Genomic DNA, 14,798 nt, shown 5'->3' with positions numbered 1-14,798 from the left:
CTGTGTCCTACTGCTATCTTCACTACAGAAAACAACATCAACAACCTCCATGTAGCAACCTACCAAACTGAAAATTTCAAGTTTTGCAGAGCATTTGTCCCTTCCAATGAGGAAGTCCTGCTAGCATTTTGCGGTAAATTATTAGCAGGATTCATCTCCTTGCATGCAAATGTTCCTATGAAACAATTCCGCCATCAGTATTTTGAGGTACACCAAAACCACTTCCTTTGCTTAACTGTGCTCACAACTGTGACAGGTGTAAAAGAAACACAGACGATCCAGGATGTATTTGTTCCTTTATAGCAGAATAGTAATGAGGTGCAGCCAGACAAGTAAGACCACCATGATCCAAATCTTTAGCAAAACTTGCCGTTAAATATCCATAGGTTGGTGCTTGTTGATGTTGTTTCCTGTAACCAAGAGGAAACTGTACAAGCAGATAGTGGAAGGGAAGGTGAAAGTAATAGGAAGTCACAAAACTCACAAGCAGTCCAAAATTGTATATACTATAAGTACAGTACTTAAATAAACATCCACCACTTCGGAAGTTGCAGTTACAAGACATTCAGTGATGAAACCAAATGTAATGGAGGACTTATACCCAAAGCTGAGCCCTGGTGTATCAGACTAATGTGCATTCATGTCACGGAACTAAACATTGTTCCATACCAAGCACAAACCCAATGGCAGCGATAATATGTTGCGCCATATTCAGAAACTGTTGAGAAACATCTACATGAACAAGACAAAGAGTCCAAGGTGTTGACTAGACCTCCCAGCTCTCTGGATTCTGATCCAGACATGCAACCCCAAGTTGTGCCAGAATCAGCTTGATTCATGGTTGCCCCAATTTTCAAACCACTGGACCAAAAGTAAAAGCTGCTAGCGTCCTGGTGCCAGACACCACAGGACACCCCAGTTACAGAGTCTAAATCCAACCCAGTCTCCACAAAATTACGATCCAATACAACCAAGCTGCATTCTAAATTATGATGCGAAGGGAACATGATTTTGTTTTAACATAAACTTAATTTGTGACCTGTGACGGGGTGGAAAAGCAGCCAGTTTGAAAGGGCAACAAAGTTCATGTACGAAAGTTTTGAGGGGAGTGAGAGTTTGATAGACAACAGGCCATCAGTCAGAGATAAGTTTCATTTTCTGTCATTTACTTTCAGTTCTTACTGGCTTTCTGATTTGGTTTAGGCACAAAAACTTGGTTAAGATTGGGATAATGTGACATTTTGTTAGACACTTTTATGTTTGAAGCTGGTTTAAGGTTAGACACCAAAATTACTTAGTTAGGGTTTGGAAAAATGTCACAGTTTGGATTAAAATATGACTCTTTCACTATATGGTTGAAGCTTCACCTCTATTTTCTGGGTTACCATGGTAACAAGACCCAATTCCAACTGAGATAGTTGATTAGAAACACATTTGTAGTACAAACAAACACAATCCAGTAAAAAAAAAATCTGTTTCCTTTAAAACATAACATAGAATACAGTTTAGTCGGATAGAAACAAAATGTTGTGAAGATGGGGTTACTCCAATGGCAGCACAAAGGGAACAACACAATATCGGGCAGGTGGTGTTAATCTTGAGGCTGATTGGTGTTACATCGGTGTCCTTGATTACCATTAATCGGTGTCAGTATTGGCCCTGAACACCACCACATCAGTCACACTCTGTTCAACATAAAAGCGCTGTAGATTCAACCTTCTCCCTCCATGATTCAAATTACGTAACCGGGGCACAAAGCATTCATGGGAAACAACACATGCAGACGCAGATGTGATGCATTCTTTTTCTCTTTATTAAAACAACACGAGGCAGTAAATCCTTAAAGACAATAGGAGGAACACCATTTGGTCTTTTTGCCGTCACGTCCCTGACAGAATAAGTGCAGTGTCTCTCCTGCTCAGTGTCAATCGGCTGCCTGTTTGATTTTAAAGGTCTCTCTGGGACTTCTGTTGTTAAAAGACCCAACTCTGCTTCCAAATCACCGAGGACGGAGATTTAATGTGAAATATAACTTCAGAGCTCCACGCGTGGATGACTCGCATAATTCCTGTCCACAGTTTTATCACTTACTCAGCTGCCATTTTAACTGGTACCACTTAGTCATGAAGCTTTTAACGTTTTTGTTTTTCCTGCCTTCATCTTTCTACATGAGGTGGACAAAATAACAGAAACGCCTCAAAGTAATGAGAAATGTTTCAACAGCGCCCCAAACATTCAAACATGTTTAAAGTCACGGATTCAGTTACTCGAATTCTTTGTTGGGTAGGTTGTAAATATGTAAATTTTTCATTTTACAACTGAGATTTCTGCAGTGGTTCATGTTTAAGTACTGTACTTAAAGTAAGTACAGTTCTGAGCTACTTGTCCTTTTCTGCTACTTTATATTTCTACAATTCAGGGGAATAATACACTTTTCAGTCCACTAAATTTATTACATAATTTTAGTTACCTCGCAGGTATAGTTAAATAATAGAAATTATAATTAGCAAATAAATTATGTCATAATATTATAGATTAAATAAACCGTTATGGGTGCCAACTACCGGGGTATCACACTTCTCAGCCTCCCCGGGAAAGTTTACTCTAGGGTGCTGGAAGGGAGGCTCCGACCGATAGTCGAACCTCGGATTCAGGAGGAGCAATGCGGATTCCGTCCCTGTCGTGGAACAGCGGACCAGCTCTTTACCCTTTCGGAGCTGCTGAGGGGGTCATGGGAGTTTGACCTGCCAGTCTACATGTGTTTTGTGTCCAGTTTGGGGGCCTCAGGATCGCATCTCTGCTTTTTGCAGATGATGTGGTTTTGTTGGCGTCCTCAGACCGTGACCTCCAGTCTGCACTGGAGTGGTTTGCAGCCGAGTGTGAAGCGGCAGGGATGCGGATCAGATCTTCCAAGTCCGAGGCCATGGTTCTCTGCCGGAAACCGGTGGATTGCTCCCTCTGGGTTGGGGGGGGAGTTTTTTCCCCAGTCGAAGGAGTTCAAGTATTTCGGGACCTTGTGCATGAGTGATGGGAAAATGGAGCGAGAGATGGACAGGCGGATTGGTGCGGCGTCAGCAGTAATGCAGGCGTTGTACCGAACCGTCGTGGTTAAGAGGGAGCTGATCATAAAGCGAAGCTCTCGATTTACCAGTCCATCTACGTTCCAACCCTCACCTTTAGGTAGTGACCGAAAGAACAAGATCGCGGATACAAGCGGCCGAAATGAGCTTCCTCCGTAGGGTGGCTGGACTCAGCCTTAGAGATAGGAGGAGCTCAGACATCCGGAGGGAGCACGGAGTAGAGCCGCTGCTCCTTCGCATCGAAAGGAGCCAGTTGAGGTGGTTTGGCCATCTGATTCGGATGCCTCCAGGGAGACTTCCTTTGGAGGTTTTCCAAGCGCGTCCGTCTGGGAGGAGACCCCGGGGTAGACCCAGAACTCGCTGGAGGGATTATATATCTCGTCTGGCCTGGGAACGCCTCGAGATCCCCCAGGAAGAGCTGGAAAACGTTGCTGGGGGGAGGGACGTCTGGAACGACCTGCTTCACCTGCTGCCTCCCCGACCCGGCCCCGGATAAGCAGAAGAAAATGGATGGATGGATGGATGGATGGATGGATGGATGGATGGATGGATTTATTGGTTCCAGAGAAAAAACTCTCAAGCTGCAGTTTAACAGTTTAAAGCTAATATTTTAAAAATTACTTCAGTGTATTAACAACTTACTGTTATTTTACAGATTTTTTTTCTCACTTTGTTAAACAGATAAGATTGAGTAAAACCACAAAAAAATAAGAACTAACATGTTGACCATAAAAAACAGACAAGCTAAAACTGTAAGTAAAGTCCACATCAAAAATCTGTACTTTTTTAAATGATAATTTGTTTTATTACATTATTTAATGCAAATATTACACTTTTTAAATGTATTTATATCATTAAAAATATCAATTTACAAATACTTGCAATTATGTTTAATAAAAAATGTGTATTTTAAGGATTAAAAATGGCAAATATTTTTTCAACTGTTATTTTACAGTTTTTTTCTGTTTTTCCTCTGATGTTAATGTTGAGATCAAAATCTGTATGTATTTATTTATTTGTACATTTTAATTTATAAATAATAATTTCTTGTTTCATGATTTCTGACTGTAAAATAAGACAGTTTTACTGTATTTAAATCTGAAAAAATAACCAGATATGTGCTGTAATTTTTACAGTTTTTGCAGTTTGAACATTACAGTTTTTAATCAGTTTTTTTCTGGCATTATTGCTGCAAGATTTTCTGAGTTCTTCTACTATTTTTTTAAATTTTCATTATTATTTTTTTTACATTTCACAGCAGATAAACTGTCGAAAGTAGTTAAATCACCTTTACAAGCACCAACATGAAATTAATAAACACACTAATGCATCAATAAATGTAATCCCGTAATACACATTATTCAGAAGTATGCCATTTAGCTTTATAGTTTTTGATACTAATACCCTACTTTTACTTCAGTATATATTTAAGTGCATGACGTGTATATATCTACACTGAGGTATCTGTACTTTTACTTATGTACAAGATCCGAGTGCTTCTTCCACCTCTAACATCTACATTGTTGGATTATAAACAGAATGTAGCGCACCGCTGTTCTGCTCACTGCAGTAACTAGAGTTTACATCCAGACAGTGGATAAATATCCACACAGCAAACAGGGAGACATTTCCAATATGGTCTCGAGTAAATAAAAGTGTAGGTAACGAGCGAAATAATTCTGCCTCATGCTGCCATTTAACTCTCACTGGAGAGAATAACTTGACTGCTGTTATTACCGCTACTGCTCCAAGTTTCCATCTTGTCCTTTATTTTCTATTCTAGTCGTCTCAGTGCACCTCAGAGTAAATGATCATTTACTTGTTCCCCCTGCAGCTTCCTTCTTTTTATTTAGCGGAGGGTGTAAGTGTGTTGAAAAAAGATAAGAAAAGCCAAAAGAAGGATGATTAAGTTTCAAGTAAATGACACTTGATTACAGAGAAGCCTTGGGACAATGTGATTTATATCGGAAACTCGTGAAGCATCGACTCTCTTTAGGCACATTTTCCAACCTGTTTTTGGAAAATTAGAACTGAAGACTCAATAAACTCGAGTGATTTAGCTTCTTAATTACACTGTGTCTGTTGGGTTTGGTTTGTAAATTGGGACATTTCACTGTTTTGGATGCTTCAAAGATAATCACAGACAATTGCACAAACAGAAAGTCAGCCAATTACTGCACTCGAGATGTTTTTGTCGCGCGGATTATGCAGGATTTTCCAACATGTGTCATGTTTGTCTTGTAGCCGAATTTTTTTGAGAGCAGATTAGCCTCCAGCTCCTTGTTTGTTCATCTTCTAATCTGTCTGAGGGACTTTTATCTCTCCGTTGTCTGTCGCTTTTGTGGCTTTTGTGTGCTTTGCACAGAGAAACTGTGAATGTGTGAAAGCAACAAGCAGTTCATCTAACTAACTACGGCTGACTGCGTTTTCACAGGAAACAGGATTTGTGTAATTACACCGAGGCTACCTGAGCCTTGCTGTGAGGAGATGCTCGTCTCATCTCACACTGGGAGCTACAAATCACTGGCATATGTGCTCAGAAAGCAGCATGATGTGGTCTTCCACTCAGAGAGCTGAAATTTTTCCCTCTTGTGTGCCATTAACAGACCAAAAAGCATCGAGGCGAGAGTGTCACCGGCCGGCGTGATGGGATGGACTCACAATGTTCAGGCTCTTTGTGCAGGATGTGGAGACCTTTTCTTAAAAGGGTCGGCTCATCCAAATCACAAAAATAGCTGCTGCTAGCCAGATAATACTTGCTAGTTTAAAAAAAATAAAACAACGCTGATTATGAGCAATCAGAGCTATATTTGTGAAAAAAAGAATGAAAATCTTGGTGCCAAAGTTTAGAATCATACAAACTCCAACACATTGAAACGTCATCGGGTTGATTCATCTACGAACACGGAGCTACAAGGAAATTAGTCCAACATTTCTGTCACTTCAGTGACTCGACTTCCTCGGTTTCCTCTCAGATAAAGTTCACAGGTAAGTCAGAGTGAAAAGTGAGATATCTACCCAATTTATTACGTCCTGATCAGAGTTTCACTTTAATTTTCCACAAAATCTGCAGTAGTAGTTGAAAAAGATGGTTTTCGCTGGTCCTAATAAGACTTAAAGAGCACCTAAATCAGTTGCCTATTTAAAAAAGCACATTAGAAGGTATTAAAAAGTCTAATTTCCATTGACAAAAGACTTAAATAATTTCTCCTGCTTGCTCTAGGCTGTAATAAAATGATGTGTGGTCGATTAGAGGATATTGGGAGATGCTGAACACCTATAAACTAAAACTGACTTTGTAACATTTCGGCTCTTTTTTGCTTTTTTGTCGATATTACTGTGAGCTGAAGTGTTGAGGAAGCTCACAGTGTAAAAACGGACAAACACCGACATCCTAAATGAATAAAAATAAATAAATCACGTTAAACTAGTTAATCCGGGACGTCCGTTTTCTGCTGCTCGGGCAGGTTCTACTGGGATTAATTGAGTTAATTATACCATCAGGAATTATTATATTGGCATACTGCTGGGAAGCACCGACAGAAATGTGATGTGATAATAAAAAGGATTCTGGGTCACGACGTCCCTGTTGGTTTCCCGTCATATTTTCATCCTGGCAACAGGTTTGCATTGTGAGTTATTAATTAAAAAGGCCTTTAGAAGCCCTAATGTCAATTAAACTTGATTAACCCTTCAGAAACATCCGTTTTAGACACTAGTTAGAGAAAATAAGCTGATTTAAAGTCTCTGTTGTTACTCCAGGAGGGTAAAAACCATCAATAAGCACACATTCCTGTATATATTTCATTTCTGAACGAATATTTAGCTGATATCATAGTTTATAGATGCAAAATTGGCTCTAAAAGAAGCTCTCCAATGAAAGGCAACACTAACAGTTGTTCAAAACTGTAGTAATTCTACCTGGTTTCTTCCCACATCTGTATTTTCAAGCTATTAAAACGAGGAATTTGGGGAATTAGAGGTGGTGGTGGGAGCGTGCAATAACTTGGTCAACTGTCAGAGTGGCTTCACATTAAGAGCCTCGGCTTTCCTTCCTCACCTCGGCTCAGTTTTTCGCCGTTTGAACGCCCCCCGGCCTGCAATCAGGTGACTAAAACAAGAGCTGATAGCCTGGAGGATATCTGCAGGGATAAAAGTGAGCCGAGCGACGGGACAAGCCCTGACAAAACCATTAGCTTTCCTGACCTCCAGCTCGCTGTGGCAGCTCCATAATTCATGTGGGAAGGAGGGAGCTGGAGGGGGTTTGGCCTCCTGCACCTTTCACCTCTTTTTCCCCCCTTTAATTACCTTCACGCTGCATTTATTCCACTATTTGTTGACACTGTTACTGTAACAACAGATTAAGATGTTTTAAAAGTCGGGTTCGTGTCGCCTTGCCAGAAACCATAATGCTCCAAGATTTAATGGCTGGAAGCAGATTCTCGCTCTGAGATGTTGAGCAGCTTCCAGAAATGATTCCCTCCAAATGTTCCCAGGAGTCTATAGGAGATAAATATTTAGCAACGCACCGTGCAATATGTAGCTGAATATCAGGGTCAGTTCTGCGTTTATGAAGACTGAATCTAAAGATCAGATCCTTTTAAATGTGAGAAAAACGTCAGATTGGCACAACAAACAAACAATGATTAGAAGCACATTGGTTCATTGGGAAATATTCTACTTTTTTTCTTTGTCTTTCACCTGATGGTTGAAGTTACTGGTCACTTAGCAGATTTAGTCAAATTACCACCGTATAAAAAAGTTTTACGGTCACTTAGAAATGTCCTGATTTTTGAAAGAAGAACAGTTTTTTCAATGAGGATAACATTAAATTCTTCTTAAATCCAGTCTAGACACTGTTAATGTGGTAAATGACTATTCTATCTGGAAACGGCTGATTTTTAATGGAATATCTCCATAGGGGTACAGAGGAACATTTCCAGCAACCATCACTCCTGTGTTCTAATGCTACATTGTGTTAGCTAATGGTGTTGAAAGGCTCATTGATGATTAGAAAACTCTTGTGCAGTTGTGTTAGCACATGGATTAAAGTGTGAGTTTTCATGGAAAACATGAAATTGTCTGGGTGACCCGAAACCTTTAAAAAGTAGTGAACATTCAAAAAGTATCTCTAATCATCAATCTAAAGGATATTTTCTCCAAACTGAAGGAATAATCTCACAAATTATCTCTACAAAGATATTAGTATAAGTATTTCTGCCATGGTTAAAGGAATTCCTGCAGTGAAAATCAAGTTTTTTACCTTCTTGATGATGTTTTTATCTACTAGAAGACATAACATAAGCAAAATAAGCAGTGACCGAGCATTTCCACCATTAACAACAGTGTCAAAATACAGATTCAGATTTCCAATAACAAACTTTCTGTGTGATTATTCTGCTTCAGAATCAATTTCTGGTTTTAATGTCTACAACTGACTTACTCAAGTATTGCAATGTCCCATTTTGTACTGTAGAATACAGTGTTTGAGTGGATTTGTCGGTGAGCTGGTGTGCTTGAATTGCAATGAACAGTGGAGGAGCAGGTGGAAAAAAAGGTGCTAACTTCATAGATCTGCATTTTCCACTGGAAGCAACAGTGCAAGGCTACATCTAAGCCATTTTAGAACTAAAATTCTGCATTTTTGGGGGAAAAAAATCTAAACTTTGTTTCACTGAGATTATCTTTCAGGGTTAAATTAACCAAACATGGACTTTAAGCTTTGATGAAGCTCCACAAACTAGTACAGATTAAACAAACAAGTTAAATAATGAGGTTCAGCTGCATTTTGAACTGTTTCTCACGGTTTTCTTTATGCTAAGCTATGGGTTATGCTAATGACATCATAATCCCAGCTAAGTACACAGACAAAAGACTAATATTAACCTTTTCATGTAACTCTAGAAAAGAAAACATATACGCTTAAATTAACTGTTACTATTTTTTAAATACATTATCAGTAATAAAATAATTACTCAAAGTGATGTGATTTGCTCAAACTTGTTCCTACTTTGTCTCCCAAACACTTGTGAGTGATGATTTCTGATAAAGCCACTGCTCAGACCAGAGCACATTGCAGTTTAAAAAACAGTTAACAAAAGAAGTGCATTATTTTTGCCACATGTCTACAAATTATATGCGACACCCGTCTAACAGAGCTGAAGCCACACATTCAGTCACACAATGATTAAGTCTGCCTCACAATACTTCCAGTTAATTAAAAACAGAGCAAACAGCCTCTTCCTGCTGCGTGATTTACGCTTCATCCACATAAAAAATGTTTTATTATCATTTTTGATTCAACCAAATGAGCGTTTCGCAACTAGATAGAAACATTTAAAGTTGGGAAATCTCTTCTTCGCTCCTCACTGAAGCCTTGAAGTTTCCACTGAGGGGGGAAACTATGATTCTGTGTATTTTTGTGTTTTAAGGCAATTTCTCCAAAACGTGTCCTCCACACGCTGCAGGGTCTCTGTTAGAAATTAAACACAGTTCTGGGGATTTGAGCAAAAAAAAAAAAACACTTGGCTGCAGAGTTTGAGTTTCTAAAGGCTGACCAGGTTGCATAAATTTGACATCACCACCAGTTGTTTTTTTGTTTTTTTTTAATCACAACGTGTCTAAGGGCCTGTTTTTGGCTGCCAGGGCTCCACATTTGATCACAACCTCTGCCTGTGCCTGTCTTTAAAAACGCAGGTGGTGGTCCTCCACAGGAAATAAACCAGCAGCAGACTGCCCACAGCCTAAACATTCCTGCGTAACAACCCCGGAATAAGCAGGCTGCTTCCCCTGCACCTATTCCACTCCACCTCTGTGATCTCGTTCTGTAACATCTCCAAAAGAAAATGTAAAAATTCAACTTTTTTAGGGGGTGAAAAACCTCAAATCAAAGCTGCTAATTACAATGATGATACCGTCTTTTAGGTCATTTAAAATCTACACTTCTTCCATATGTTTGTGCGTAAATTGTTCCTTTTACGCATCATCCAGTTAGTGGAAATTTCCTCACTCCTGCATCCACTGACATTATCTTTATAGTAGCCAGCTGGTGATCTGCTTTATTTCCAGATAAGATCACAGGCTTCAAAGAAACAAACAGCGCTCATGCAAGAAACTGAGCAAGAACATGTTTCTGAATTGGGATGTTTTGGAGATAATTTTGGCGTAATTGTGCCAAATCTCCGGTTCTAATCCCCCAAATCTCCCCAAACTTTAAACCCCACTTACTTCTCCCACGCTCCTTCATGAAGTTAATGAGGTCCTTGTGGTACTTGTAGTCGTCCTCGTACGGCTGGGCCTCCACCGTGATGTTCTCCTCCTTCAGGTTCAGGAAAATCCCCTCGGAGAGAAAGTAGTGCGGCCGGTCGTCCTGCCGCAGGTCGTGGAAGATCACCACGGCTCGGGACGTCCAGTTGAAGTGCGCGTGCAGGACGTTGGCGAAGTCCCCGAGCTTGGTGGTGGAAGGCCCGCTGCGCACGATGGTCCGGTACTCGTCCCGCTTGTCGAAGCCGTACGCGGGTCCGCCGGCCGTGATCAGCGGGAGCTTCCAGTGGGACGCGAAACGCCCCACGGAGGCGAGCGGGTACACGCACCCGGGTCCGAAGAAAGCGTCCGGGCGGATGTAGAGCTTCGCGTCCACGGCCACCACCTGAGCCCGGCTCTCTGCGCAGGAGCCCGCCGCGGGGTCCTCGGTGCTGTAGTTGAGGATGTTGATGGAGCGGCCGAGCAGCAGCTTGTGTTTGCTGTGCAGGTCTTCGTGCGCCATGAGGATGGCCGGGAAGACGCGCGGCAGAGCCCACGGGTACTTGAGGTGGTTGTCCGGGAGCATCACGGCCACGGTGATGTTACCTCTGCAGCCCGGCGGGAGGCAACAGGACAGAGCCGCGAGCAGGCAGCATCCCAGCGCGCCTCTGCATCCCATTTCTCGGTCGTGGCCACGGAGGGAGAGCGCACCGTTTGGAGAGGAGACACGGCCGGCTGTGGCGCCCTGATCTACACCATAAGTCTCCTCCGCTCTCTGCCTCCTTCTCTGCTCGTTTCTCTCTCAAAAGTGGCACAGAGTCGGTAGAGGCATCATCCTGAGGCGCCGGTCCGGTTGTGCCATGCGTCCGCGCTGCGTAAAATCCACCTTAAAGGAACTTCTCGTACTTCCCAAAGCGAGTTTTCCGGCGTGGCGCGGTCCTCACGGTGCCGGGCTGTAAGAGAGTGATAACATCCATCCAGATGACTGCAAGTTAAATGAGAGCAGCCCTCTGCTCGGCCCCCACACGTCACACACTGCAAGAAGAGCGAAGCTGACGCCGTCAATAAATCACCACCAGCCCTCCTCCGGTGAATCACTACAACCTGATTTGATTGCGCTGCAGAAGTTGAGCTGTAAATGTGAATTTATTTTAGTTTTCAGTGTTATTGTGCGTCTTTACGAACCAGAGCAGACCTGAAGTGACATTAGTGTCTTTAAAATAACCTGAAGCTGATTTAACCGCAGCAGAAACAAGAGGAAGGTTCCTGGAGATGGAGGCTGATGGTGCGCAATGAAAGATCAGACTGGAGCAAATTTACACACAACTCATTTACATGTTAAATATTTGACACTTTTTGCAGCGTGTTGGTGAAAACTCCTCTAATAAACCTGGAGGTGAGTCGCCCCCTGTCTGTCACCTCACAGGTTACAGTAAAACCCTGCTGTAGTAAAGAAGCAGCTTTTAATGGATTTAATGTCGTTTTTTAATAGAAAATGTCACTGTGTCTTAACATTTTTGAGTTTTGTAGTAGAGAATCTAGTAAACATTTATACATTTCTACATCTGACATCTTGTTGAGTCTGGGTCCTTTTTGAACTTTTATTACACTCTAAAATGCATAAATGTTAGTTTTGTCCTGGTTTTTGGGCCTGTAAAGTAACAATTTTTTCTGTGATTTTACTCGATATTTTGTTTAATTCGGCAAAAAATAAGAACATCTGTAAAAACAAACAAACTTCGCTATTTTCTCAGTCCTTATTTACATATTTAGTCTTTCAAATAATGGCAAATTTAAATGTAGAAATAGTGTGATTTTATGGTCAAACATTGTTTTAACAAGTAGATTAATACCTTTTCTATGAGTTTTACTAGATATTGTCTGCTAGAAAAAGGCGTGATTTACCGTTTTTTCAAGCTTCAATGTACATAATATTCCACTCAAATAATAGTAAATATCAGTAAAATTGTGTTTTGTTTATTTTTTGCTGATTAAAACAGGGTAGAAAATTGTGTAAATTTATAGTCAGACATTATAAAACAAAAATTATTTAAAAAGTTGTAAAAAATTTGATGCGGACATTATTTGCAATTTTGGCCTGTTTTTTTGTTTGTTTGTTTTCTTTTTTTTTTTTTACAATTAACGTGTAAATTAATATGTTTTTCTGTGATTTCAGTAAATATTACGTGTAATTTACAAAAAATAAGTTACTATTATTTAGAATTTTTAAAATTATATTTACTATTTTTAGTCCTTAATATACTATTTTTTTCTTTCAATATTTTTTGTGGATGATTTAAATGCACAAAGAATACAACAATTTTATTGCCAAACACTGCAAAAGAAAAAAATACTCACTTTAATTTTACTTTTTATTACCCATTATGATTTGTTATTATCTATTTTACGTTCCTTTTTTTTTCTTTTCTTTTCTCTCTCTTTTTTTTTTACAATCAACATGTGATTTAACACATTTTCTATGATTTTTACTGGATATTATTTGGAATTGAACAAAACAGGAAACACTGATAGTTTAAAAACAGTTAAATAAAGTAATGATAGGATATAATATCATGGCTGTCATATTGAAATCATTTTCAAATAGCTTTATACAACAACAGCATAATACAATTCCTGCATTTATGTTATGACTTTTATTATTTTTTACATGCTGTACGATAAAATAAGATGTTCTTTTCTTAAATAAATGCATTTTGAGTGTGAACATTTTCACCTTTTTCACCTTTTCGTGCCTTTAAACCCTCCAGTCGTCCACTCTGAAGCTGCTCCGTTTATCAGACGCATCATGAGGTCAAAGCTCTGAGTTCACATCAGAAAGCTGCTGATGATAAATTTAGACGTTCTGTTAGACAGAGCTGCTGGTTACTACTTCATCCTACAGCCATCAGAGGTCAGTGGACTCTTATTTCTCTGGATTGTGTGAATGAACTTCATGTTTCTTCAGCTGCAGATCTCAAACATGCAGCCAATTAAAACATCGCCTTCCTGCTGCAGCGCATCTTCTATTTTCTGTCCAGCTGCGTTCACCTCCGCCCACGCCTCTGCACCTCGGATTAGACGGCGGTGATTCAAGGTTCTTCTGCTCAAAAGTCAGAGTCAAGTGCTCCGAGGAAGCTTCCACCTCGGAGCTCGTTCGGTTCGGCGGTGAGTCATTCTGCTGTCATCCAAACCGGAATAAGTACACAGATAGAACACACTCATGGAAAAGAAACAAAAAAGCTGGGATCAAATGCAAACATTACAAACAGCCACTTATTTATAGCAAAGAAAAGAGGATCAAATTCACACATTTAGGCAGAATTCAGCAACAATGAATCACAGCAGGCGTCCACAGATGTATGTAGGAATATTAAACTACATGAATCTGCCACTTATAGTAGAATAAAATCAGAATAAAATCTGAATAAAGCATCACTCACCACTCTGAAGTGCAGCACTGCCCTCTGGTGGCTACAGGAAGCTTCTTCTCTGCTGGTTTAGTTCCTCATTTACAGGCACCAAAAAATTTATTGTTTCCTTGTCTGAAAAAAATCCAAAAAAATTCAGCAAAAAAATGAAAAAATTCTGAAAATTTGCAAAACCTTCAGGAAGAAAATTCCAATAGTTCCTTAAAAGTTTCCTTCAAAAAAATATTTTAAAAAATCCCCTAAATATGGCAAGAAAATTTTTGTAAATATTTTCAAAAAAAAATGAATAAAAAATCTTCCAAAAAAAATCCTAAAAACATCTAAAGTGATTACATACATATCAGTAAAACTTCTAATGTTTTCTTAAGAATATTCACAAAAAAAATCAACCAAAATCCAGCGAATTTCGCTGGATTTTGGTTGATTTTTTTGTGAATATTCTTAAGAAACCTTTTTAACATTTCTTTTTTCCACCAAAAAATGTTCAAGATTTCCTGAAAATGTTGAAAATGTGGACATCAGAAGTCTCACTGTGAAAATACATTTATTTTTCCACATTTGATCCACAGGATGACATGAGGGTTAACAGGATTTTAGTTTTCACTTACTCACAGATTGTACCTCTAAATGTAAAAACTTAGATAAGTGAAATAAAATTACAGATTTTTTTAAATAGTCCAAAATGTACAAGTGTAAGAAGAATACTTTGTCCTAGAACTTGGGTCAGTCGATCACAAGTTACTGAATTTTTAGAAAAAACAGAAACCATTTAAAATATCTAAAGTTTCTGATAAAAAAAAATCAGGCAAATCAGAGATGGTTGAGCAGAAGAAACCTGATGATTTAAGATAAAATAACCCAATATACATTTTATATCTAATATTTCTTGAGCAACTATTAGTAAGTTTGATATGCGAGAAATATTTGATCAGTGGCAGACTTTGTCATACAAACAATTACTGCTGTATATACAGATGTCAATAAAGAATGTAAATAACACTATTAAATGGTTATTCCTATTAAAAAAAATTAAAAATATTGACATCTA

At 39.3% G+C, this 14,798-nt stretch overlaps 1 protein-coding gene across 1 annotated transcript in view; it reads right to left on the bottom strand.

Annotated features, from left to right (window-relative positions):
* Positions 1–11,316, bottom strand: part of npr2 (natriuretic peptide receptor 2) — an 87,879-nt gene extending 76,563 nt beyond the window's left edge. Inside the window, exon 1 of the mRNA XM_022204029.2 lies at positions 10,308–11,316. Coding sequence (XP_022059721.1) covers positions 10,308–11,001 — 694 coding nt within the window. The 5' untranslated portion in view covers positions 11,002–11,316. The remainder of the gene's footprint in view (positions 1–10,307) is intronic.
* Positions 11,317–14,798: the final 3,482 nt, after the last annotated feature.

This window comes from Acanthochromis polyacanthus, chromosome 18 (genome assembly GCF_021347895.1).
Source record: "Acanthochromis polyacanthus isolate Apoly-LR-REF ecotype Palm Island chromosome 18, KAUST_Apoly_ChrSc, whole genome shotgun sequence".
NCBI classification, from domain to species: domain Eukaryota; kingdom Metazoa; phylum Chordata; class Actinopteri; family Pomacentridae; genus Acanthochromis; species Acanthochromis polyacanthus.
Note: the sequence above shows the minus strand (reverse complement) of the source record. Positions and strands in the feature narration are given on the sequence as shown.